This window comes from Rhinolophus ferrumequinum, chromosome X (genome assembly GCF_004115265.2).
Source record: "Rhinolophus ferrumequinum isolate MPI-CBG mRhiFer1 chromosome X, mRhiFer1_v1.p, whole genome shotgun sequence".
NCBI lineage: Eukaryota > Metazoa > Chordata > Mammalia > Chiroptera > Rhinolophidae > Rhinolophus > Rhinolophus ferrumequinum.
The window spans coordinates 54,837,933-54,863,227 of NC_046284.1; the positions used below are offsets into that span (position 1 = coordinate 54,837,933).

The following is a 25,295-nucleotide window of genomic DNA, read 5'->3' on the forward strand; positions in this document are numbered from 1 at the left end:
TAGGGGAGGAGAGAAGCAGGAAATGCTGAGACATGGACCACATGGGTGCAGGAGTAGACCTAAGCTCAGAGCTCCCAGTTGCCTGCATTCCAGACCTACCACAGTTTTGGGAGAGGGACGACCTCAGACTGCTAGTGTTCCATTTATGACCCACAGTCCCGCCTGAGGGATCGGCATATAACACAGCTGAAACCAAGGCTCACGGCAAAGACCTTGGAGCAAAGACTAGGGGAAGAAGGGTGAAAATAGCAGTTTAAGCCTTCACTGACAAGCGAAGGACGGAAGGTTTATGCACGAATGAACCTAGCCAGCCCCTCCCACCCACCCAGAGCTCGTCCCACTCCCACCTGCCTAGTGCTAGAAGAGGAACAGTAGCAGTGTCAGAACAGAAGAACAGAATATTTTCAGTTCTGAGAACTGAGGTCCACAACCATGGACTCACAGCCCAACTAGGTCCTGTGAAGGGGAGGGAGCCTTGGGTGCAGTACTGGCTACGGTGGTGGTTGCAACCATTGCTCATAGCCACCTCTCACAACGCACCATGCCCCTGACCCTACCTATCTGGGCAGATCCCTGCAGGAGTAAACAGAGCCTCTGAAACACACAGGCTCTGAAACTGGTGCAGGAAGAACTTTGGAACTTCAGAAGCTTTCCACACAGCCCCCAGGGAGATAGTGCCCTGTGACTCAAGCACTTATTCAAAGAGGAGAAGACTGCCATCCAGGGAATGCCCCACTGAATGAGAAGCCAGAACAGTGAAGATAAACTATAACACTATAGTGTGAGAGAGAATAAAAGGCTGCAGTCAGATAGAAAATAAAACATTCTACCAACACCTACTGGAAAACAAAAGAAAAACCTCTTCCTATCAACATGTTACAAAACCACTCCTATAAATGCTGAGGAAGAGAACTAATCATTCATTAATTGCCATGAATAACCAAGGTAACAGACATCTCAAAAAGAAAATGAAACTCTCCAGAAAATGAACGTAAAGACATGGAAAAATGACTTAAATGAAAGAAAATTAAAGATTGCAGTTCTTAAAAAATTCAACAAGATGTAAGAAAACACAGACAGAAAGTTTAATGAACTCAGAAACACAATCAAACAACAAAATGAACATTTTACCGAACAGATTGAAAATTTAAAAAAGAACCAAATAGAATTTCTGGAGATTAGGAATTCAATAAACAAAACAAAGAATGAAATAGACAGCTTTGATAATAGAGTTGACCAGATGGAGGAGAGAATCAGGGACATCGAAGATAGAAATCTGGAAATGACACAGATGGAAGAAGAGAGAGACTTGAGACTTAAAAGAAATAGAGAACTCTACAAGAACTTTCTGATTCCATCAGAAAGAACAATATAAGAATAATGGGCATACCAGAAGGACAAGAATGAAGAAGGGAACACAGAGTATATTCAAACAAATAGTAGACAAGAACTTCCCAAACTTGTGGAAAAAACTGGATCATACAATCCAAGAAGCAAATAGAACACCTAATTGCCTCAACCAAACAGGCCTTCTCCAAGGCACATTGTACTGAAGCTGTCAAAAATTAACAACAAAGATAGAATCCTAAACGCAGCCAGGTAAAAGGGAATGGTAACCTACTAGGGAAAGCCCATTAGATTATCATCAGATGTTTCAGCAGATACTCTACAAACCAGGAGGGAGTGGAAACAAATATTCAAATTATTGAAAGAGAGCAATTATGAGCCAAGAATAATATATCCAGCAAAGATATCCTTTAGATATGAAGGAGCAATAAAGACCTTTCCAGACATACAGTAGCTAAGGGAATTTTCTAACATACGTCTTGCACTACAAGAAATACTGAAGGAGGCTATTCGACCTGAAACAGAAAAGCAAAAGAATACAAAACCATGAATAGTATCATGAACAGACAGAAGCAGAAATTGGCAACAACTACAACAAATAACAGACTATACACTTAACCATAACATACAGGGTAAAGAAGGAAAAAAAAAAAAACTTAAAAAAAGAGGAAATAACAACTTGCAACTGAAGTGCAGAAATAAACTCACAGTGTAAATTGGGATAAATTGTGACAACAAAAACATAAAACGGGACAGAGTAAAGGTCTGAACTGGAACAAGGGAATGGAGAAAGTAAGCATGCTGAAGAAAGTGGGATACTCGAAATATCAAACTTCATTTCACATAAATTAAATTGTAACCACTCAAAAAAAAAATCCAGAATTGAAATATGTAACATAGAAAATGAAGAAATATTGGGGAAAATCATAGAATACTACCACACAGAAATAATAGACAACAAATAGGCAAAGAAACAATAGAGACACCATCCTACCAGAAAACCAGAGATAAAATGATAGGAAATTCTCATCTATCAATAATCACCCTAAATGTAAATAGACTAAACTCACCAGAAAAAAGGCAGAGTAGCAGATTGGATTAAAAAACTAAAGCCAACTACATGCTGCCTCCAAGAGACAGATCTCAGCTACAAGGACAAATATAGACTCAAAGTGAAAGGGTGGAAATTGACACTCAAGCAAATGGTATCCAGAGAAATGCATGTGTAATCAAACTGATATCAGATGAAAGAGACTTCAGGATAAAAAAGGTAACAAGAGACAAAGATGGAAATTTCATAATGATAAGGGGACTATCCCACAAGAAGACATAAAAGTCATCAATATTTATGCCCCCAATCATGGATTACCAAAATATGCAAAGCAACTACTAACAGAACTAAAGGGAGAAATTCACCAAACACAATTATAGTAGGGGAACTAAACACATCATTGACAGCTATGGATAGATCATCCAAACAGAAAATTAATAAAGGAATAGCAGACCTAAATGACACATTGACACAATTGACATTTACAGAGCACTTCATCGTAGAACATCAGACTATACATTCTTTATTAGTGTACATGGAACATAATCAAGGATAGACCATATATTGGGACATAACACTAGCCTCAGCAAAGTTAAGAAGATTGATATCATCCCAAGCATATTTTCTGATCACAAGGCTTTGAAATTGGATATCAACTGAAAAACGAAAGCAGGAAAAACCACATATATGTGGAGATTAAACAACATAATTTTAACAAACGACTGGGTTAAAAAAGAAATAAGAGAAGGGATCAAAAGATATATAGGAAAAATGAGAATGAAAATTCATCCTACCAAAAACTTTGGAATGCAGCGAATGCAGTTTTAAGAGGGAAATTTATATCTTTACAGGCCTATCTCATGAAAGCAGAAAACTCCCAGATAAATAACCTCACGTTACACTTTAAAGAACTAGAAAAAGAAGAACAAATGAAACCCAAAGTCAGCAGAAGGAAGGAAATAATAAAAATCAGAGCAGAACTAAATGAAATAGAGAACAAAAAAAACAATAGAAAAAATTAATGCAACAAAGAGCATGCTCTTTGAAATGATTAATAAAATTGAAAAACCCTTGTCTAGACTCACTAACAAAGAAGAAGACTCAAGTAAACAAAATCCAAAATGAAAGAGGGGAAGTTACCACGATGCCACAGCAATACAAAGGATCATCCAAGAATACTATGAAGGACTATGTGCCACCAAATTCAGTAACCTGGAAAACATGGACAACTTCTTAGAAACATATAGCCTTTCTAGACTCAATCACAAAGAATTGTAAAATCTAAATAGACCGATCACAAGTAAGGAAATTGAATCAGTCTACGGAAACCTTCCTAAACTTTTCCTAAAAGCAAAAGTCCCAGACCAGATGGCTTCAAGTGAATTCTACCAAACATTCAAAGAGGATCTAATACCTGTCTTACTCAAAGTCTTCCCCAAAAATTGAAGAGACAATACTCCCTAACTCATTTTGTGAGGCCAACATTATCCTTCTACCAAAACCTGGTATGGGTAACATACAAAATAGAAAAGTACAGAACAATCTCTCTGATGAATACACGTGGAAAAATCCTAAACAAAATTCTAGTAAAACCAAATGCAACAAAGCATCAAAAAGATTATACATCACGACCGTGTGGGTTTCATCCCAGGGGAATAAGGATGTTCAACATACACAAATCGATCAATGTGATACACCACATAAACAAAATAAAGGACACAAATTATATGGTTATATCAATAGATGTAGAAAAAGCATTGGAGTAGATACAACATCCAGTTATGACTAAAACACTTAATAAAATGGGTATAGAAGGAAATTACCTCAACATAACAAAGGTCATATATGACAAACCCTCAGCTACTATCATAATTTACATTGAAAAACTGAAGCCCTTTGCTCTACATTCAGGAACACAACAAGGTTGTCCCATATCACCTCTGTTTTCAACTTAGTATTGGAAGTCCTTGCCAGAGCAATCAGGCAAGAGAAAGAGAAAAAGGCATCCAAATTGGGAATAAAGAAGTTAAAATGTCATTCTTTGCGGATGACATGATGCTATTTATGGAAAACCCTAAAGAATCAACCAAAACGCTATTAGAAACAATAAACGAATACAGTAAAATTGCCCACTACAAAATCAATGTACAAAAGTCCACTGCATTCCTGTATACTAACAATGAAATCTCGGAAATAGAAATTAAAAAAAAAAAAGTGTACTTTTGTGATTGCAACAAAAAGAATAAAATACCTAGGAATAAACTTATCTAAGGATGTGAATGCTTACATACTGAAAACTATAAGACATTTTTAAAAGAAATTGAGGAAGTCACAAAGAAATGGAAAGACAATCTGTGTACATGATTTGGAAGAATAAACATAGTTAAAATAGCCCTATTACCCAAAGCATTATAGAGATTTAATGCAATCCCCATCAACATCCCAATTACATGTTTTGCAGAAATAGAACCAAAAAAATGAAATATGTATGGAACCAAAAAAGACGTTGACTAGCCAAGGCAATATTAAGAAAAAAGAAAAATGCTGGAAGTATCACACTCCCTGACTTCAATTTCTACTAAAGGGCTACAATAATCAAATCAGTATGGTATTTGCAGAAAAACAGACACATACCTAGCAGTGGAATAGAATTGAGAACCCAGAAATAAACCCACATAAATGTGGACAGATAATTTTTGACAAAGAATCCAAAAGCATACAATGGAGAAAAGACAGCCTCTTCAATAAATGGTGCTGGGATAATTCGAAAACCATGTTCAAAAGAATGAAACTAGACTGCTATCTGTCACCATGTACCAAAATTAACTCAAAATGGACTAAAGACCTAAACATAAGATCTGAAACAATAAAATGCATAAAGAAAATGTAGGTACTAAACTTATGGACCTTGCGTCCAAAGAGAGTTTTCTGAATTTGTCCCCAAAGGCAAGGGAAATAAAGCTAAAATAAATGAATGGGATTATATCAAACTGAAAATCTTTTGCACAGCAAAAGAAACAATCTACAAAATAAAGAGGCAACCAACCAAATGGGAGAAGATTTTTGCAAACAACACCTCAGATAAGTGGCTAATATCCAAAATATATAAGGAACTCATACAACTGAACAACTACAACAACAACAACAACAAAAATCCACTTAAAAAATGGGCAGTGGACCTGAATAGGCATTTCTCCAAAGAAGACATACAAATGGCCAATAGACATATGAAAAAATGCTCAACATCACTACTCATCAGAGAAATGCATTAAAAAACACAATGAAATATTACTTCATACCAGTTAGAATGATTATCATTAACAAGACAAATAACAACAAATGTTGGAGAAGCTGTGGAGAAAAAGGAACCCTCATACAATGTTTGTGGGAATGGAGATTGGTGCAGCGTTATGGAAGACAGTGTGGTGTTTCCTCCAATAACTAAGAATAGAATTACCATATTACCCAGCAATCCCTCTCCTGGATATCTACCCAAAAATCTGAAAACATTTATTCAGACAGATATATGTGCTCAAATGTTCGTTGTAGCTTTATTTATGATGGTGAAGACATGGAAACAACCACAGTGTCTTTCTACAGATGAATGGATAAAGAAGTTGTGGTATATATACACAATGGTATACTATTCTGGCATAAGAGAAGATGAAATAGTACCATGTGCAACAACACGGATGGATCTTGAGATTATTAAGATGAGTGAAATAGGTCAGACTGAAAAAGTTGAGAACCATATGATTTCACTGACATGTGGTATATTAAACTGAAAACAACAAAAGAACAAGACAAACAAATGAAGAAAGAAAATCTCATAGACACAGACAATAGTTTAGTGGTTACCAGAGGGTAAGCGGGGAGAGGGGTGGTAGATGAGGGTAAAGAGGATCCAATATATGGTGATGGATAGCGAACTGACTGTGGGTGGTGAACTCACAATGTGATACATAGAATTGTATTAACGAATTGTTCACCTGAAATCTATGTAACTTTTCATCTGATAAACTTTAATTAAAAAAAAAAGAAGTAAAGAAAATACTTAGAGTCGTATACCTAAGCAAAGCACTCTTTCAAAAATTACAGACAAGGGGCGGCCAGATGGCTCAGTTGGTTAGAGCGTGAGCTCTCAACAAAATTACTGGTTCAATTCCTGCATGGGATGGTTGGCTGCACCCCCTGCAACTAAAGATTGAAAACAACAACTGGACTTGGAGCTGAGCTGTGCCCTCCACAACTATATTTAAGGACAAGGACTTGGAGTTGATGGGCCCTGGAGAAGTACACTGTTCCCCAATATTCCCCAATAAAATTAAAATAATAAAATAAAATAAATAAAATAAAATCTATTCTCACCCCGCCCCCCAAAAATTACAGCAGAATAATGATTTATTCAGACAAACAAACTGAAGTTTATTACCAACCATTTCTCACTAAAGGAACTTCTAAAGGTAGTTCTTCAGGAAATAAGAAAAGTAATCTCCGAGGAAGGTTGGGGATATAAGAAATGATTGTAAGAGATTATTAACATAGGGGTAAAACTAAACACAGTATGACCAATTAAACAATAGTAAGCAAGTGTATTCATGAGCATTTTCTGGGGTTAAATACAACTCTAAAATCACAGTGGCTTACAGCACAAAATATGTATTTCTCTTTTACCAGGTCTTTGAGTTGTTTGCAGCTATATTCCATGTGTCTTTTTGTTCTAGAATTCCAGCTGAAACAATGTCTCCCATCTTGAACATGCTAGTTTCGTGTTGAAGGTTTAGAGGAATGAGGAAAAACAATGCGATAGAAAAGATCTGCTTGCTATTGGCACACAGTCACTCCTGCTTAAATCCTCTTGGCCACAGAAAGTGACAAGGTGAAGCCTGAAAATAAGACAGACAAGAATATATATATGCTATTGTAGGTACTTTTACACGTTTTAATCAATATATATATATATATATTTGTTGTTGTTGTTTGTTTGTTTGTTTGTTTTGTTTTGTTTATGGATTTTGCTGCGTGCTAAGATTGCCAGAATGGAGTCATGAATTGAGAATGGAGGTCAGGAAGGCTGACTTATTTTCTCAGCATTATTATGTAATTATAGTTAAGTGTTTTAATCTTTCTGTATCTGAAAACAGTTGCTCTTCTTGACATCACTCAAGTAAGATGCTTGTCATCAAAGAAAAATAGGGGGGTCTTCTATGGTCTCCAGATTTATCAAACAAATGAACAAACAGTTCAAACAGTCAAATAAACAAGTAAAGAAAGATTACCAGCCATTATAAATATTACTTGACCAAATGCTCAGAATGTAACCAGAAACATTTACTAGAGGGTCAACAAGGATTACTAGTAGAATACACAGGAGATAAACAATTTCTTAATAAATCTCTTCTTGTAAGATATTTTACACGTTGTTGACATGTTAACAGAAATTTTACACTTCATTGAAAAGTCATTAAGACAATTACCAGGTCATTAGTGTACACTTTCAGTCTCAGCTTTGAAACCCTATTCTCTAAAGAATTCTTTTTGACAGATACTTTAGCTCTTAGCATATGCTGAGTCAAGATGAAATCTGCTCTATATTTTCTACTCACCTAGCAGCCAGCCTTCTGGGACTGCTGAGGGTGTATTTCTAGGGATTGTTCAGGAAATCCAAGGAAATTTGTTTAACTATTTAAGGCCTTCAGGTTCATTCAAATTGCTTAAAGTGAAATCCACATAATCTGGTACACCAGATTTAGGGACCAGTGGGACTATTGAATGACATTAATGCCTTTGAAAATATAAATTATTAATATTTCATAAATGTGTAGAATTATAACGAAAACTTGTTTATAATTTAATTGCCCATATAACTCATGTTAATATTTTTAAAACAATACAAACAAATGGTTACAAAATTTAATCAGGTGTGTGTGTATAATGTTTTTAATCTTTTTAAAAAACTATATATCATTTTACAGACTGTTTTGCACATTGCTCAGATGTCATAAATATCTTGGAAATTGTTCCATACTAATCTATACAGATCCTTGTTTTTATTATTATTATTATTATTATTATTATTATTATTATTAGTTTCAGGTGTACAAAACAATTCACTAGTTAGACATTTACACCCCTCACAAAGTGACAATGCCCCTCCCCCAATCCACCACCCTTCCGACACTGCACATAGCCACCAAAGTTCCACTGACCCAATTCCCTGCACTGCACTCCACAACCCATGGCACATTAAACCATAGTCGACACCCATCACTATTCAGCTTTAGCTTCAGGTGCACACTGCAGCAGTCAGGCACCTACACTGTCCATGAAGTGGTCTCCCCCATAAGAAAAGTGTCCATCAGATACCCTACAAAATTTTTACAACATTACTGATTATAATCTCCAAAATGTCCTTCGTATCCCCATGGCAATTTTGTGGTTACAGATAATGCCTTCTAAACCCCTCACCCTCTCCCCCATCCTCACACCCCTCACATCTAGCAACCCTCAGTTTTTTCTCTATATCTCTGAGACTGTTTTTGATTAGTCTGTTCATTTATTCTATTCTTTAGATTCCACATATAAATGATCATATGGTATTTGTCTTTCTTCGTGTGACTTATTTCACTTAGCATAGTGTTCTCTTGGCCCATCCATATTGTTGCAAATGGTTAAGATTTCATTCTTCTTTATGGCTGAGTAATACTCCATAAATGTACCACGGTTTCTTAATCCAGTCATCTACTAATAGGCATTTCAGTTGTTTCCATGTCTTGGCTATTGTTACTAGTGCTGCAATAAACATAGGGGTGCAAAAATTTTTTCGAATTAGTATTTTGCTTTTCTCTGGATAGACACCTAAGCGTGGAATTGCTGGGTCATAAGGTAGTTCCATTTCCAGTTTTTTGAGATACCTCCATACTGATCTCCATAGTGGCTGCACCAATCTGCAATCCCACCAGCAGTGCATGTGGGATTCCTTTTCTCCACATGCTCTCCAGCACTTACTGTTTGTTGATTTATTGATGATAGCCATTCTGAATGGGGTGAGGTGGTATCTTATTGTGGTTTCTATTTGCATTTCTCTAATGATTAGTGAGGTTGAGCATGTAAAAAGACCTGTACTCAGAAAATTATAAGACACTGAAGAGAGAAATTAAAGAAGGTACAAATAGATGGAAACATATACTGTGCTCCTGGATAGAAAGAATTAATATAGTTAAAATGTCCATGCTGCCTAAGACAATGTACAGATTCAACACAATTCGTATCAAACTACCAAGGGCATTTTCCACACAAATAGAACATATAATACCTAAAATTTATATGGAACCATAAAAGACCACAGTGATGGCAATCTTAAGAAATAAGAACAAAGTGGAAGGTATCACGATACCTGACATCAAATTATACTACAAGGCTATAGTAATCAAAACTGGCATAAAAATAGACACATAGATCAACGGAACAGAATAGAAAGCCCAGAAATAAATCCATGCCTATATGGTCATTTAATCTATGACAATGGAAGCTAGAATTTACATTAGGGTAAAGACAGTCTATTCAATAAATGGTGCTGGGGAACCTAGACAGACATATGCAAAAAAATGAAGCTGGACCACCTCCTTACACCATATACAAGAATACATTCAGAATGGATTAAAGACTTAAATGTAAGATCTGAAACCATAAAACTCCTAGAAGAAAATGCAGGAAGAAAATTTGTAGACATTACCCTTAGTAATATTTTAATTGATATATTCCCTCAGGCAAGAGAAGTAAGAGAAAAAATAAACATGGGATTACGTAAAACTAAAAAGTTTTTTCACAGCAAAGGAAACCATCAATAAAACAAAAAGGCATCCCACTGAATAGGTAAAGATATTTGTCAATGATACATCTAATAAGGGGTTAATATCCAAAATTTATTAAAAAAATTCATTCAACTCAACACCCAAAAAACAAACACCCAATTCTAAACAGATACTTGTTTTTAATAGCTGCTTATTATTGTACTTTATGACTGAATAATACCATAATTTACTTAATGATTTTACTGCTCATGAATCTTTGTATTACTTCTGTTCTTTGTAAAATATTTTTATTAAAATATAGCTAACATACAAATATTAGTTTCAAGTGTACACCATAGTAATCCAACATTCATATTCCTAAAGAAGTGATCACCATGATAAGTCCAGCAACCATCTTACACTGTACTACGCTATCACAATATTATAGGCTATATTCCACATGCTGTACATTACATCCCCATGAGTTATTTGTTCTATACCTGGAAAATTTTAACCTCTTATTCCCCTTCACATTTACCCCTTTTTTAATTTTTCAATTACACTTGATATTTAATATTATTTTATATTAATTCCAGGTATACAGCATAGTGGTTCGACATTTATATAACTTAAGAAGTCATCCCGCTGACTAGACTAGTTAGTACCCATCTGACACTATACAGTTATTACAATATTATTGACTGTATTCCCATTGCTTTACTTTACAACCCCATGACTGTTTTGTAACTATGAACTTGTACTTCTTAATCCCTTCACCTTTTTCACAATGCCCCCAAACGCCCCTCCCATCTTTCACCCCAATAAATCTAGTACCCATGTGATACCACACATAATTATTACAATGTTATTGACTATACTTGTATTCCTTATGCTATACAAAACATCCCCATTACTACTTTGTAACAACCAATGTGTACTTTTTAATTTCTTCCCCTTTTCCACTCACTCCCCCAACCCCCTCGCTTCTGACAGCCAACAAAGTGTTCTCTGTTGCATCTGAGTTTGTTTCTGTTTTGTTTGTTTATTCTGTTCTTTAGATTCCACATATAAGTGAAATTACATTGCATCTCTTTTTCTATGTCTGACATACTGCATGAAGCACAATACCCTCTACGTCGAACAATGTTGTTGCAGATGGCAAGATTTCATTCTTTTTTATGGCTGAGTAATATTCCATTGTGTATATGAACCACCTCTTCTTTATCCATTCATCTATTGATGGAAACCCAGGTTTCTTCTATTTCTTGGCTATTGTAAATAATGCTGCAATGAACGTATGGATGCACATGTCCCTTTGAAGTATTATTTTGGATTTCTTAATCTTTTTTGAGAGTCTTTGTATTCCTGGTCTTGTATGTCTATTTCCTTCAACAGTTTAGGGAAGTCTTCCATCATTTTTCCTTCAAATCGGTTTTCAATTCCCTGCTCTATCTCTTCTTCTTCTGGTATCCCTACGATGTGAATGTTTGTACGTTTGACATTGTCCCAGAGGCCCCTTAAACTACCCTCATTTTTGTTTTGGATTATTTTTTTTTTTCTTTTTGCTGTTCTGATTGGGTGTTTTCTGCTACCTTGTCTTCCAAATTGCTGATTTGATCCTCTGCTTCATCTAATCTACTATTGATTCTTTCTAATTTATTCTTCATTTCAGTAATTGTATTCTATATTTCTGACTTGTTCATTTTTTATGTTTTCTACCTCCACTTTTATGTTTCTTATTTCTGTGTTGAAGTTCTTCCTGAGATCATTGTTCATCATTATAACCAGTGTTATGAACTCTGCATCTGGTAGATTGTTTTTCTCCACTTTGTTTAGCTCTTTTTCTGGAGCTTGGTTTTGTACTTTAATCTGAGACTTGTTTTGTTGTCTCCCCATTTTGGCTGCCTCCCTCTGTTTGTTTCTATGTATTTGGTAGGGCTTCTATGTCTCCCATCTTAGTAAACTAGCCTTATACAGTAGGTGTACTGTGGTGCTCAGTGGTGCAGTCTCCCCAGTTACCTGAGTCAGGTGATCCAGATGTGTCCCTCATGTAGGTTGTGTGTGTTCTCTTGCTGTAGTTGAGCCTTGGTTGCTGTTTGCACATCAATAGGAGTGATTGACCCTCAGGATGATTGGTTGTGAGAACTGGCTGTGACTACAGTGGAGGAGCTGTTGTGCCAGGGCTGACCTTACAGGGTAGGATTCACTTTAGCAGATCTCTGGTGCCTGCCCAGTCTTTGAGTGTGTCATTCTTGGAGGCTGGGTGTGAAGCTGGCCACCAGGTGTCAGTCCCCAGGCCTCCTGTGAGGGGCCCCACAGCAGGCCAAGTTTGCAGCAGCCTGTGCCCTGCCCAGAACCACCAGGCATAAGCCACAAAGCAATCTGCAGATGGCCACCACCCGTGCAGAACTTGGAGGTGTCTGGAGAGGCCAAATCATAAAGCTTGGAACTGCTTGGTAAGTGGTATAGGATATGCCAAAGCCAGATGTTGGTTGTTTGGGTTTTGTAAACCTTAGAGAGATTTTAGGAAAGTCCACAGCATGAGTCAAGACATACCATGTGTATGGAAAAACCACTGGAAAAGGCTGGGGTGTGCCCACAATGTGGGTGGGGTGTGGTCTGAGGGAATCACCAGAGAGAGGCAGAAGGATAGTGTTAGCTAGGTTGATGGAGACTCAGATATGGCAGCCACCTGTATCTGCATGCTGGGACGTGGGGAGGGTTCAACAAAGAAACATAGATTCTGCCAGCACTTCTATCTGGAAGACAGCTGCCCCTCCAGCCCTCACCCTTCAGCCAGACAGCTCAGTTCCTCCCTGTATTTTCCTGGTGCTTTTCACGCTGCTGCCCCAGCCTGAAGCTCAGAGTAAGTGAGTCTGTGAGCAAGTAAATCTGTGTGTGAGCCCTTTAAGAGGAGCGCCTGGGAGTGCAGCCACCCTCCATCTCACTCAGCCACAATCTCTGCTGGTTTTCCCAGCCAGAAATTATGGGGACTTCCCTACCCTGCTGGAACCCTGGGCTGGGGAGTCTGGTGTGGGGCTGGAGAATTTCTCTCATCTGGAGGGTACCTCTGCAGCTTAAATATCCCTTCTGATTTTTAACAGTCAAATGCGGGTGTGGGACCAGCTCATTCAGTGCCTTTGTACCTTCTACCATTCTCCAGGTGTCTTCTTCTGTATGTCCTTAGTGGTAAGATTTTGGTTCAAGTAGGCTTTAGGCATTTCTCAGTGATAGTTGTTCAGTAGTTTGGTTTTAATTTTGATATGGTTATGAGAGGAGGCAAGCACAGTGTTTCTCTACTCTGCCATTTGACCAGAAATTTCAGGTGACTTCCATTATGAACAATGCTCCAACAAATGTAATTATACATAATGTAATTTTATGAGTACACCCATAAATTCCTAGTTTTGCAAGTGTCTTTGAGGCCAAATAGATGGCAAGAAGTTTAGTAATATGTATGAGGGAGCTATAAAAACATACTTGGGACACTGCGTACGTAAGGCTGACGTTTTTTTATAGAGAAAAGAAGATGCACACATAGTCAGGTCAAAAAGCTTTAAAAGATTTTCTGTACTACTTAAGTGTCATTTTTTTGGTGTTGTGAGAGATGAAATTACCTGTTATGGCCTGTTTCTACTGAAATTCAAAACCTAAAATCTTGTACAACCAAAACTATAGTACATGCTGATCTACATGAGGGGTTAGTTTTGTATTTTCAAAAAGTTGTATTTTCAAAGACTGTATCCAACAGTGGCATAGTGAGAGTAAATAGTGCCTATGGGAAATGAAATACATTTACACCATCTTTCCCTTATGGAATATTTCCTAAGTATCAGGATTTCCAGAGATTAAAAAATGTGTTTAGGTGTCCCTATAGACATATGTTGACTGAACAATGCCCCTGTCTATCTCCTTATTAATTCTTATCATTATTTCCAAAGATTTCTATTTGGAAAATTAGGAAATGGATGAGGCTTGGATTTTGTGATAATAGGATCCTAGCCAACTGTGACAATATAATCAAAAATAGTAGCCAGAACTTCTTTGTTGAATATTTCAAAATTACATCATTTGAATAATCTGAAGGGATATTGTGAGCAGGTAGTCTATTTTTGGACGGATTATGTTTGTGGGGACAGAGCCCCAGAAAGCAGTTTCCAGGCTCTCGGCCTCATGTGGAAAGGTGCTGGCTCAGGTAGTAAATGGCCATCAGCTGTGGCTGGTTGGCCGTCAGCTGTAGCCATTGAGCCATTGGCCACTAATATAACTGCTGCGGCTATGGAGGGAAGTTGAGGAGAGAGGAGGAAAGAGGAGGAGACAGGAGGAGACTGAAGGAGAGTAGAGGAGAGTGGAGGAGAGTCGGTCGGTTGGCAGCAAAGCGGACAGCAGGTCGCACGTTGTGTAAACCCAGCGAGACCACAGTGGTATGACTTCCCTACCTATGGCTCCGTGGGTGTTCCTTTTTGGCCTAGCCATGTCCTGCGTTCTTGTGTGGGGAGCGGGACCAGAGACCCCGCCTGACCCCCCGCACGACACTTGGCGTAGTCGGCAGGATACCCCACCTGACACCCCGCAGGCCGCCCCGCACGACCCCCCCGCATGACAATGTTCTTTCAAGTAAAGTCTTTTGGGAGAGAAGTGGTTTTTGAAAATTTTTAAAATACACATCACAAATTCTCTCAGCCTCCCAAGTACACCCTCAGGATCCAAAATATCCACTTTTCATTTTCCAATTTAAAAGTCAGGTTATTTTAGTAATAAGAAAAGAGTTTGAGGAAGACTGCCAGCCACTACAGAAATGAGATTAGAAATGAGAGACCATTTTTAAAAGTCCCCTGATATTTTGGGGATCTGCAACTTGTCTTAGTTTAGTCTGTATCTGAATGGGAATAGACCTTATGTTAGAAGAGATCATATTAGCTCTGGCTGAAGGCCCCAGGACTCCTGATTTATGACACTCGTATCCAGCCACTCACTGAGCTGAACATGACCTTGCTTATTGACCTAGAACAGAGACAGCCCAGTTACAACCTGGATAGTTATAAGAAGCTGCTCACATTTTAGCATCCAGTGGTTCATGAGAACTCCTGATGCTGTTAGGAAAAACTGTCTCAGCCTTGCAAAAAAAAAAAAAAAAAAAAAAAAACACACACACAAAAAAAACACACACACACACAAAAAAACACAGAGAAGCTTGAGGATACAGAACTACTGAATGTCTTTGTGAGTAGAGAGAATTATGTCCTTTTTTCCTTCATGACTGTAGTACAACTCCTGATATTTTTTTCTGACATAGCTATAGATGTGTGTAATAGGTTATTGTAAGTGAGCTAAAGAGACCAAAACCATGAATGTATATCATCTTATTACTTTCCTTTTTATTGGTCTATATTAAGAAACAATTTTGTCTTTCTGCCTTTTCCACCAGCAGTTTCCAGTTGGTCTCTCTGGGTGTTGATCATATGGATTGGTAGCACTCTGTGGCACTAACATAAAGTTTATCACAAAACAGTTGTTCCTGATGGTTCCCTGTAAGTATTATCACCAACTTCCTTTAACATGAATCAGATCAGCATCCTGTGCTGTATTGTTGGAAGGAACCTGCACTCCAGACCTCCTAGGTGTTTTCTTTCATTTAAAGTCACACAAAGCAAACTTTTTTGTTAATGGAAAATGTACCAGGAGACTATTACTGAAATGTGGTTGGCTGACCACTTCTGACCCCAGAAACAGATTATTTTCCTATAAGATTATAAAATTAAATGACTTGAAGATGAAGCTGAACAAAGAGAAATTCTGCATCTTTTGAGAGTGCAATAACAAAAATGAGCTTTTTTCCCAAGTATCTGAAATGCTAAATTAATTTTTACATGGGGACAATGCACTAATAATTTAGTAATAGGTGTTTCTTCTGTACTAGAACAGCTAGCTATCGACAGAAGAAGTTACTCATACTTGCAGAACTCAAGAATATAGTCTAAATATTAATCACATGAAAGAAGCAAGAAAGGCTTTTCATTTTGGGGTAAATAACATGCCCATATATTTTAATTTAAATTCTCTATTGATTTATTAATGTACTTATTTGATTTTTATAATTGTGCCCATTTACTTATTACTTAAGTAATTTTAAAATCAATTAGGCACTTGTGCTTCAGGGTATAAATAGAGGAGTTAACATAAACACAAGCAACCCAGTAAAAATCTACTACAATCTGTAAGTATTTATTGTAATTTCATATACAGCCCATGTTGTTCTCAGAAGTGAGGTAGAGAAAATAATTGCTTAAGACATGTTCCTTGAATAAACATTTTTTTTCCAAAGAAGACATACGAATGGCCAATGAGTACATGAAATGCTGCTCAAATTCGCTATCTATCAGAGAAATGAAAATCCAAAGCATACTGAAATATCCCCTCACTCCTGTTAGAATGGCTATAATAAAAAAGACACAAAATAAGTTTTGGAAAGCATGTGAAGATTAGGGAACCTTTGTGCATTGTTGGTGAAATGTAAATTGCTCAAGCCACTATGTAAAACAATATGGATGTCCGTAAAAAATTAAAAATAAAGCTACCATATGATCCAGCAATTCCACTTCTGGGTATTTATCTAAAGAAAATGAAATCACTATTATGAAAAGATATCTGCACCCCCAAATGCATTAAAACATTATTTACAGTAGTGATGCCATGGAACATGGAAAAAACTAAGTGTCTGTTGAAAAATAAATGGATGAAGAAAATGGATGAAGACAATTAAGTTTGTGAACTCATTCTAGAAAAAGTGCTACATACCTCATTGCTGAATATCACTATGGTCACCTTCGAAGTACTCCCCTTGGGAAGCTATGCACTGATGCTGGCACCTAGTGTACCTTTCAAATCAATTTTGTAACTCTTTTTCTGGAATGGTCATCAGAGCTGTCATTGTATTACCCTTGATGTTCTGAATGTCATCAAACTGTCTTCCTTTCAATATTTCCTGTATCTTCAGGTAAAGAAAGAAGTCATTGGGGGCCAGATCAGGTGAGTAGGGAGGGTGTTCCGATATAGTTATTACTGACTAAAAACTCCCTCATGTGACTTGGTGCATTGTCCTGATGCAAGCATCATGAATTGTTGGCGAAAAGCCTTTTCATGAAGCCCTTTCAGCACTTCCAAATAGTAAACTTGGTTAACTTTGTCCAATTGGTTCAAATTCATAATGAATAATCCCTCTGATATCAAAAACATTTAGCAACATCGGTGCAACAAGTTCACCAACATAATTATCCGACCTCGTATATCATATATATATATATATATATATATATATATATATATATATATATATAATTCAGCCATAAAGAAGGAAATTCTGTTGTTTGCAACAACAACATGGATAGACCTTGAGGGCATTATGCTAAGTGAAATAAGTCAAATAGAGAAAGACAAATGCTTTATTATCTCACTTATATGTGGAATGTAAAACAAACTCCAAACTTATAGATACAGAGAATAGGTTGGTGGTTGCCAAAAGTGGGGGTAGGGAGTTGGTGAAATGGGTGATGATGGTCAAAGATACAAAGTTCTAGTTATAAGATAAGTAAGTCCTGGGGATGTAATGTACAACATGTTGACTATAGTTAACGATACTGTATTATGATTTGAAAGTTTCTGAAGGAGTAGATCTTAAAAGTTCTCATTACAAGAAAAAGTTCTCATCACCACATGTGTGGTGATAGATGTTAACTAAACTTATTGTGGTAATCATTTCATATCTATATATCATGATATATACATACATATTTTATATATGTCTACATCTATATCTATATCAATATCTATATCTGTATCATCATCTATATAATCTATATCTATATATCTATCACTTAAAACTAATACAATGTTATATGTTAATTATGTCTCTGTTAAAAAATATACGTGGTCCTTAGCCAGTACACATGTCAAAAATATCAACAGTGACTATAACTCTTTTACAGCCTATGAAGTGTTTTATTCTATTTTTACCTCTTTTTTCAAATGTAAAACATGTTAAAACATATGTTGAACAATGTTACAAAGATTAGCAAAATGTCACATTAGCCCAGGATGCCTAATGTAACTATTCTGGAAAATTATAAACTGCTCCTTTCTTTCTTTTTTTTTTTTAAGTGTTAATTTTTTTTTTTTTGTATTATACATAAACCAAACTAAAATGCCTTTCGTTACATAAAAGGCAACGGTTTAGATACACGGGATTTTAATTAAATTGGCATAGTTAGGACCAAAAAGATAAAGTGGGCACTGCCACCTTATCTTCAGCCCTTGCCTTTTAACAGGCTAATGAACACTTGAAACAGAATTGAGTCTGGCTGTTTTATAAGACAGTGAAGGGACTTCTTCAGTATTTAACATATTAATATAACCAGTTATACAAATCTAAATATAAAACTCCATTTCAAAACTCCTATAGATTTGAAGATGGCATTTACCATCTCTGTGAAAAGTTGAACATGACACATCTCATCATAGTTTTAGAAGGGGGAAAACAGTAATAGGACTTGCTGACCCGAAATTACCATCACGTTCAAAAAGCTGATCATATCCATTTAACCACAAGCCAATCTTTTTTGAATTAGGACTGCCCAAAAGAAATGTAATATCCGCCATTCATGATCTGAATTCTGGTGAGATGAGATCAATTTAAATATGGTACACATAAAAAAAAAATGTCACGAGACATTTCTGTGTTGTAATAAATAAGGCAGTGGCCAACTATTATTCCTTAGTAGCCTTTTTGAGATACGCTATCAAGTCTGCCCTTTCTGCAGTCTTCTTAATGCCAGCGAAGATCATTTTTGTTCCAGGGATGTACTTCTTGGGATTCTCCAAATACTCCATCAAGGTTTCTTCTCCCCAGGTGATACCTTTGTTCTTGTTGGCATCCGTGTAAGAAAATCCAGGGGCCTGACCAGTCTTTCGCCCAAACAGACCATGGAGATTTGGCCCAGTCTTGTGCTTGCCTGCCTTTTCCACAGTATGGCACTGGGCACACTTCTGCACAAAAATCTTCTTGCCCTTCTCAACATCACCCATTTTTAAATCGCTCTTTCGTTTGACACGAAACGCAGTCTCACACTCGCAAGCCGGACGTGCCACTCCAAACTGCTCCTTTCTTGAGGTGTAAACCTAGGACACCTTAAACAAATTATAATAATACATGAGGAAAAAATGCTGTCTTATTTTTCCAATGAACATTATTGTAAACTAGTTTTAGATCTAATTCCAGATAAACCTAGTCAGATTTAGAATTTCCTGGGACATAAGTATATTAAGCATACCTGTATCTCCATAAACATTCAGAATGCTTCAACTAGGTCCACTGGGTCTCAGCGATCTGATATGTTGTGCAAAATTGGCTGCGTTTTATAACTATGGTTTCAATTACTGTTTTTCATTTTCCAGCCATAGAACTTCTTTTATTTTTGTAAACTCAATAAATTCATGTTTTCAAAAGAGGACTTAATGTTAGATTTTGGCTGAAAGTGAATAGGTGCTCCTTGGATATATATTTTAATCAAAATATTGCCTATAAATTTGACAAGACATCAATATGCTAACTAAAATCAAGCTGCTAACAATTAAGTTGCCTTTCATAGATATGGGTTCTAATTAAAAGTTAAGTTAGTAACCATTTCATTGTTGTAAAGATCTTGCTCAGAAACATAGAAACATGCACTAACAACCCAATTAGTTTCCCTAGGGTTTATTCATTGGGGTCGGAAAAGAGAAAGTTAAAAGGTACCATTGGTTTGACATAGGATATGGTACTAGTACAGTTTACATGGGAGGCTAAGGTGGAATTTGCTATTCAAGAAATTTAAAAAGTAGCTGGGCACGTGTTGCTCTTGAGAAGCCACGTTTTGAGGGAGTGCCTATTTCTTTATGTTTAGGAATATTATCCAGGCAAATCTTCCTTGTGATATGGCTTTTCTTGGATGGCTATAGCTGATTGTGGTTAAGATCTGGTAGCTCTACCTCTGTATTTTTTTGTTCTCACTAGTCCCACTAACTATTAGCATGTTTTGATCATCCAAAAATTCTTCCCTCTCCCTGCATCATCTGTGAAACTGGAATAGGGAAGAAGTTAGAATAGCAGAGAAAGCAGGAAGACACTTGCCAATTCTCCCAACTTATTTTTAGTAAGATTCTGTTTTCAGATGACCATATTTTAATTTTCCACTTTTCTGGAGTCTTATTAAATGAGTACAAATGGTTAAACAAGTATGTTAATCTATTTCCCTAACATCCAATGACTGTGCAGCCAGGATTAGTTCATTTATGCAAGTTCAGTATTCCAAGGACTTTAACTTTTTGCTAATAACTATTTATGTAAGATTTTATTTCTGCTCAATTACCTAAGTTTATTTTATTCATTTTCCTTTCTACATACTTAATAAGGAAATTAATTTATTTATTTGCCAGTTTTATTAATAATTTATTTAAAAAATATCTTCATTTACTGGCCGAAATTTCTTATATATATCCTTAGTTTTCATTGTTGTAATAGTGCTGCTCTTCAATACTGATTAAGGATCTATGTTACATTGTGTACAATATAAACACATAAAGACAAGTCCCTTCTTGTCGCATCCAGCAAGACAAGAGCAGTGGGCAGCGAGAAGGGCAGCACAAGGTTAAGAAAGACAGTAGACAAGAATAGAGTGCAAGCAGGGGCCAAGGGACTGCAGCCTCAAGGACTGAGCCCCGAATTGGGCCAACACATGGCTTTTATTAGTTAGGTGTGGAAGTAAAAGAAGTAAAGTTTGTCAATCTCAAGATCTGTGAATCCCATACATTACAATAGGAAACTGATTTAAGCCAATCACACTTGCCTGCAGGCAGTGGAACCTTAGTCTCAGGATATGTACTTCCCCAAGGGACAAAACCTTTATGCATATGAATAGATGGAGAGCACATCATTGAGTCACTTCCCCTGCAGGTTTGTGGGAAGGAATGCAGCCACAGAGGCAGAGGCTCTCCTTAGCCGGAGGGAAGGTGGTGTGCTGTGCCCACCTCTATCAACCCCGCGAGTACCTCAGATGGTCCCCACACGGCTGTGTCTGGCTTGGGTTGCCCCCTCCGTGGGGAGTTGTACCCGTCTTTGACTAGCCAGCCATATTTTGGGGCCAAACAGGAAGACATAAGGTATAAGTACAAAGATGAAGCAAAGTCCCTGAAAGGATCTGTCTCACAGACTCTCCTTTTTTTAGCGGCAGGTATGAGGAGACAGACGGGTAGGCAACACCCGTCTGTTGCTTGGCAACACCTTCTTTTGTGGAGATTTCCTCTTATAACACAAATTGGTGGGATAGCAGAGGAAATTGTTATTATGTAAGTTGCTTTTGGACTTAACTGTGGCGGATAAAAGTGTTCAGAGGTGAACTTTCTGATAATATTATACAATTCACTTTATTACACCTTTTCTGGTTCCATTGTTTGACTCGATTCCCTTCTTTTTTCTTGTTTAACTAATAAAATATGTTTTATATTGTTCTTAATGTATACTTAGAGTGTGATAGCAAAATATGAAGAGCATGAGTTTTGGTAGACGACAAATCTGGGTTCAAATTCTGGCTTTATTACTTATGGACTGTGTGGCTTTGGGTAGTTCATCTCCATATGTCCTCCTTCCTTTACCTATAAAATAGGAATAAATATTATGTTTCTCCTGCAGGGCTATTGTGGAGATATAATAGAAGGCTATGTACAGAATACCTAGTGTTATGCCTAGAGTGGACTACGTGTTCAAAACTGTTAAGTATTATTAGACCACTCTTTTCATCTCAACTCATTTTTATCTTATTCTTTAAAATTCAACTTTATTCAGGTGTAATTTACATACAATGAAATTAACTAATTTTGTGCACAGTTTCATGAGATTTTATTGTATACGAGGTGTGATAAAAAATATGGTGAATGTTTAAATTAAAAAAATTTTTACAGTAAAATACATATTGCCATTAATTCCCCTCAAAATACTCCCCCTCACTTCAAACACACTTGTCCCATCATTCTGGCCACTTTCTGAAGCAGTTCTGGAAGTCCTCTTTTGTGAGTGTCTTTACGAACATTTAAGAAATGATGTGTGTAGAAAATGGCCTGAGAAATGGGCAAATGGTTTCATCCTCCCTCATGACAGTGCTCCATGTCACACATCTCTTCTGGTATGGCAATTTTTGTGAAGTAAGAACTTAACGGTGTGTCCTCATCCACTTTATTCACCGGATCTGGCACCGTACAACTTCTGGCTCTTCCCCAAGGTCAAAATGACCATGAAAAGTAAAACGTTTTGAATTGATTCAGGACATTGAGGCAGCCATGATAGTGCAACTAAAACCACTCATGAGAAGACTTCCAGAAGTGCTTCAGAAAGTGGCAAGAACAATGGGATAAGTGTGTTTGAAGTGTGTGTGGGGGGGTATTTTGAGGGTGATTAAGGGCAATGTGTCTTTACTATAATAAATTTTTATTTATTTAAAAATTCACCATGTTTTTTTTTTAATCACACCTTGTACAATTGTATAACAAGTCATGTAACATCACATTTCCATCATGCCAAAAAGTTCTCTTATTCTCCTTTCTGTCAGTATCTTCCCTTGAATCCCATACCTTGACAGCTATAGACTTACTTTTCGTTACCATGTGTGCTTTTTCTAGAATTTCATTTAAGGTAATTTATATTGTATATAGACTTTTGTGACTGAATTCTTTCACACACCATAATGCTATTGGGATGAATCCATGTCATTACACGTGTCAATAGTCAAACCCTTTTAATTGCTGAAGAGTATTGCATTGTTGAGATATACCACAATTCATTTATCCATTGATGGTCATTTTGGTTGCCTTTGCCTGCTCTGACTAAAACTGTTATAAACATTAGTCTACAAGTTCTTTGGGGGACATACATTTTCATTTATCTTGAGTAAATAGTTAAGGAAGTAGGATCATTGATAATTGTATGTTCAACTATATAGCAAATTGCAAAACTGTAAATATATCTCTATAATTTCACCAGTGTGTGAGAGTTCCAGTTCCTCCACATCTTCCCCAAACTTGTTATGATTAGTCTTTTAAATTTTTGGCTTTTCGAGTGTGCTCATAAAGGTATCTCCTAGTGATTATGTTTTCCCTTTTCCTAAGAATTAATGATGATGGGCATATTTATTGTGCTTAATAGCCATTCGTATATCTTTTTCATTAATCTCTTCAAATATGCCTACTTCATTATTGGATTGCTTAACTTCTTATAATTGATTCATTAGGACTCCCATTGTAATGGTAAATAGAAGTAATGAGAGTAGGCATCCTTGTCTTGTTCCCAATCTTAGGGGACAAGCATGTATTCTTCCACAATTAGTATATTAGCTATAAGCTTTTCATCAATACTCTTTATTAGGATAAGGAAGTTCACTCTATTTTCAGTTTGTTGAGAATTCATTCTTTTATTATTAATAGGGATAAATATTGTCAAATGCTCTTTTACATTAATTAAGATCATAATGTTTTTCTATATTATGTTCAATATGATAAACTGCATTAATTGATTTTTGTTTGTTGAAACAAATTTGCATTCTTATGAACATTTGTTCATGATGTAGTATCTTTGTTAAATGTATCTTGACTCAATTTGCTATGTCTTTGTTATGAATCATTTGTCTTTTCATGAGAGACATTCATCTGTAGTTTTCTTTATGCATAATATCTTTTTTCTGGCTTTGGTAACAGTATAATAAGTTCAGAAGTGTTCCTAACATTCTATATTTGGGAATATTTGTGTAACATTGGTATTATTCCTTCCTTAAATGTTAGGTACAATTTATCACAGAAGCCATCTGGGCCTGAAGTTTTCTTTGTGTAAACAGTTTTAGCTATTCAATTACTTTTTAATAAATTGAAGGATCTTTTGGTTTATTAATGTTATTTCTCTTCTTGAATGATATTCCATAATGTGTGCCTTCCAAAAAAAATTGTCTATTTTTGCAGTGATTGCTATAAACTTTTTATAACATTCCCTTAATCTCCTTTGAATGGTCTGTAAGCTCTGTAATGATGTCCCTTCTTTCTTTGCCAAAAATCGTTTATTAATTTTATTATTTGCAAATAAGTAGCTTTGTTTCTGTGATTTTGTCTAGTATTGTCTCTATTTTATATTTTATTGGTGTATACTCTTTCTTTATTATTGACTTTTTTCTTTTTAATTTGAGTTTGATTTCCTCTTAGTTTTTACTTTCTTAAGGTGCCAGATGCTAATATTTCTATTTCAATTGTGCATTATGGAATTGGGTTAGGAGGCCCACAAGACCCACTGTGAGATGTACCTGAGCTAAAAATCCATCTATTAAATGATCTTCATAAGCTCCTACTCTGAAGGAAGGACCACAGTTACATTTTGGGTCTCCTGGAATCAATGTCAGTTCAGAGTCAGTGACCAATAGTCTTCAAAAGGTCTGATTATGTCCTTTTCCCCAGTACACAGTCACCCTGGTAGGAGGCCACAGGTCCATTTTGGAAAGTCTAGGAGAAAGATCAATGGTCTAAGTTTTCCATAGTGTACCAAGGTTCTTCCTCAAGGGGACTCATCCTCCCCTTCATTCAAGGGGTTCTGAATCTATAAAATGGTTCAGTCTGGGAATTTATTGAGGGGCTGTGACTCTCTGTTTTATAATTCAAATTAGACATTTTATCACTTGACCTAGAACTTTTATGCTCATACAGATCAAGTAAGAATTTGGTAGGCAGGCAGAGGCCCAGAATAGACATTACTCCAAAGACGATATACAGATGGCCAATAGACATATCAAAAGATGCTCAACATCACTAATCATCAGAGAAATGCAAATAAAATCCACAATGAGATATCACCTCACACGTTAGAATGGCTATCATCAACAAGACAAATAGTAGGAAGTGTTGGAGAGACTTGGAGAAAAAGGAACTCTCATACACTGTTGTTGGGAATGCAGATTGGTGCAGCTGCTATGGAAGGCAGTGTGGAGGTTCCTCAAAAAAATAAGAATAGGATTACCATATGACCCAGCAATGCCTCTCCTGGG

General features: G+C 36.5%; 1 protein-coding gene across 1 annotated transcript; it reads right to left on the reverse strand.

The window, feature by feature from the left end:
- Positions 1-18,875: 18,875 nt before the first annotated feature.
- LOC117026373 (cytochrome c-like) lies at positions 18,876-19,286 on the reverse strand. Its single transcript, XM_033113132.1, has one exon. The coding sequence runs from the start codon at positions 19,270-19,272 to the stop codon at positions 18,955-18,957; it is 318 nt and encodes a 105-aa protein (XP_032969023.1). The 5' UTR covers positions 19,273-19,286; the 3' UTR covers positions 18,876-18,954.
- Between the last annotated feature and the right edge of the window lie 6,009 nt (positions 19,287-25,295).

Bases quoted from the DNA above. Each gene is read 5' to 3' on its own strand.
- LOC117026373 (XM_033113132.1), bottom strand. From the start codon at position 19,272: ATGGGTGATGTTGAGAAGGGCAAGAAGATTTTTGTGCAGAAGTGTGCC.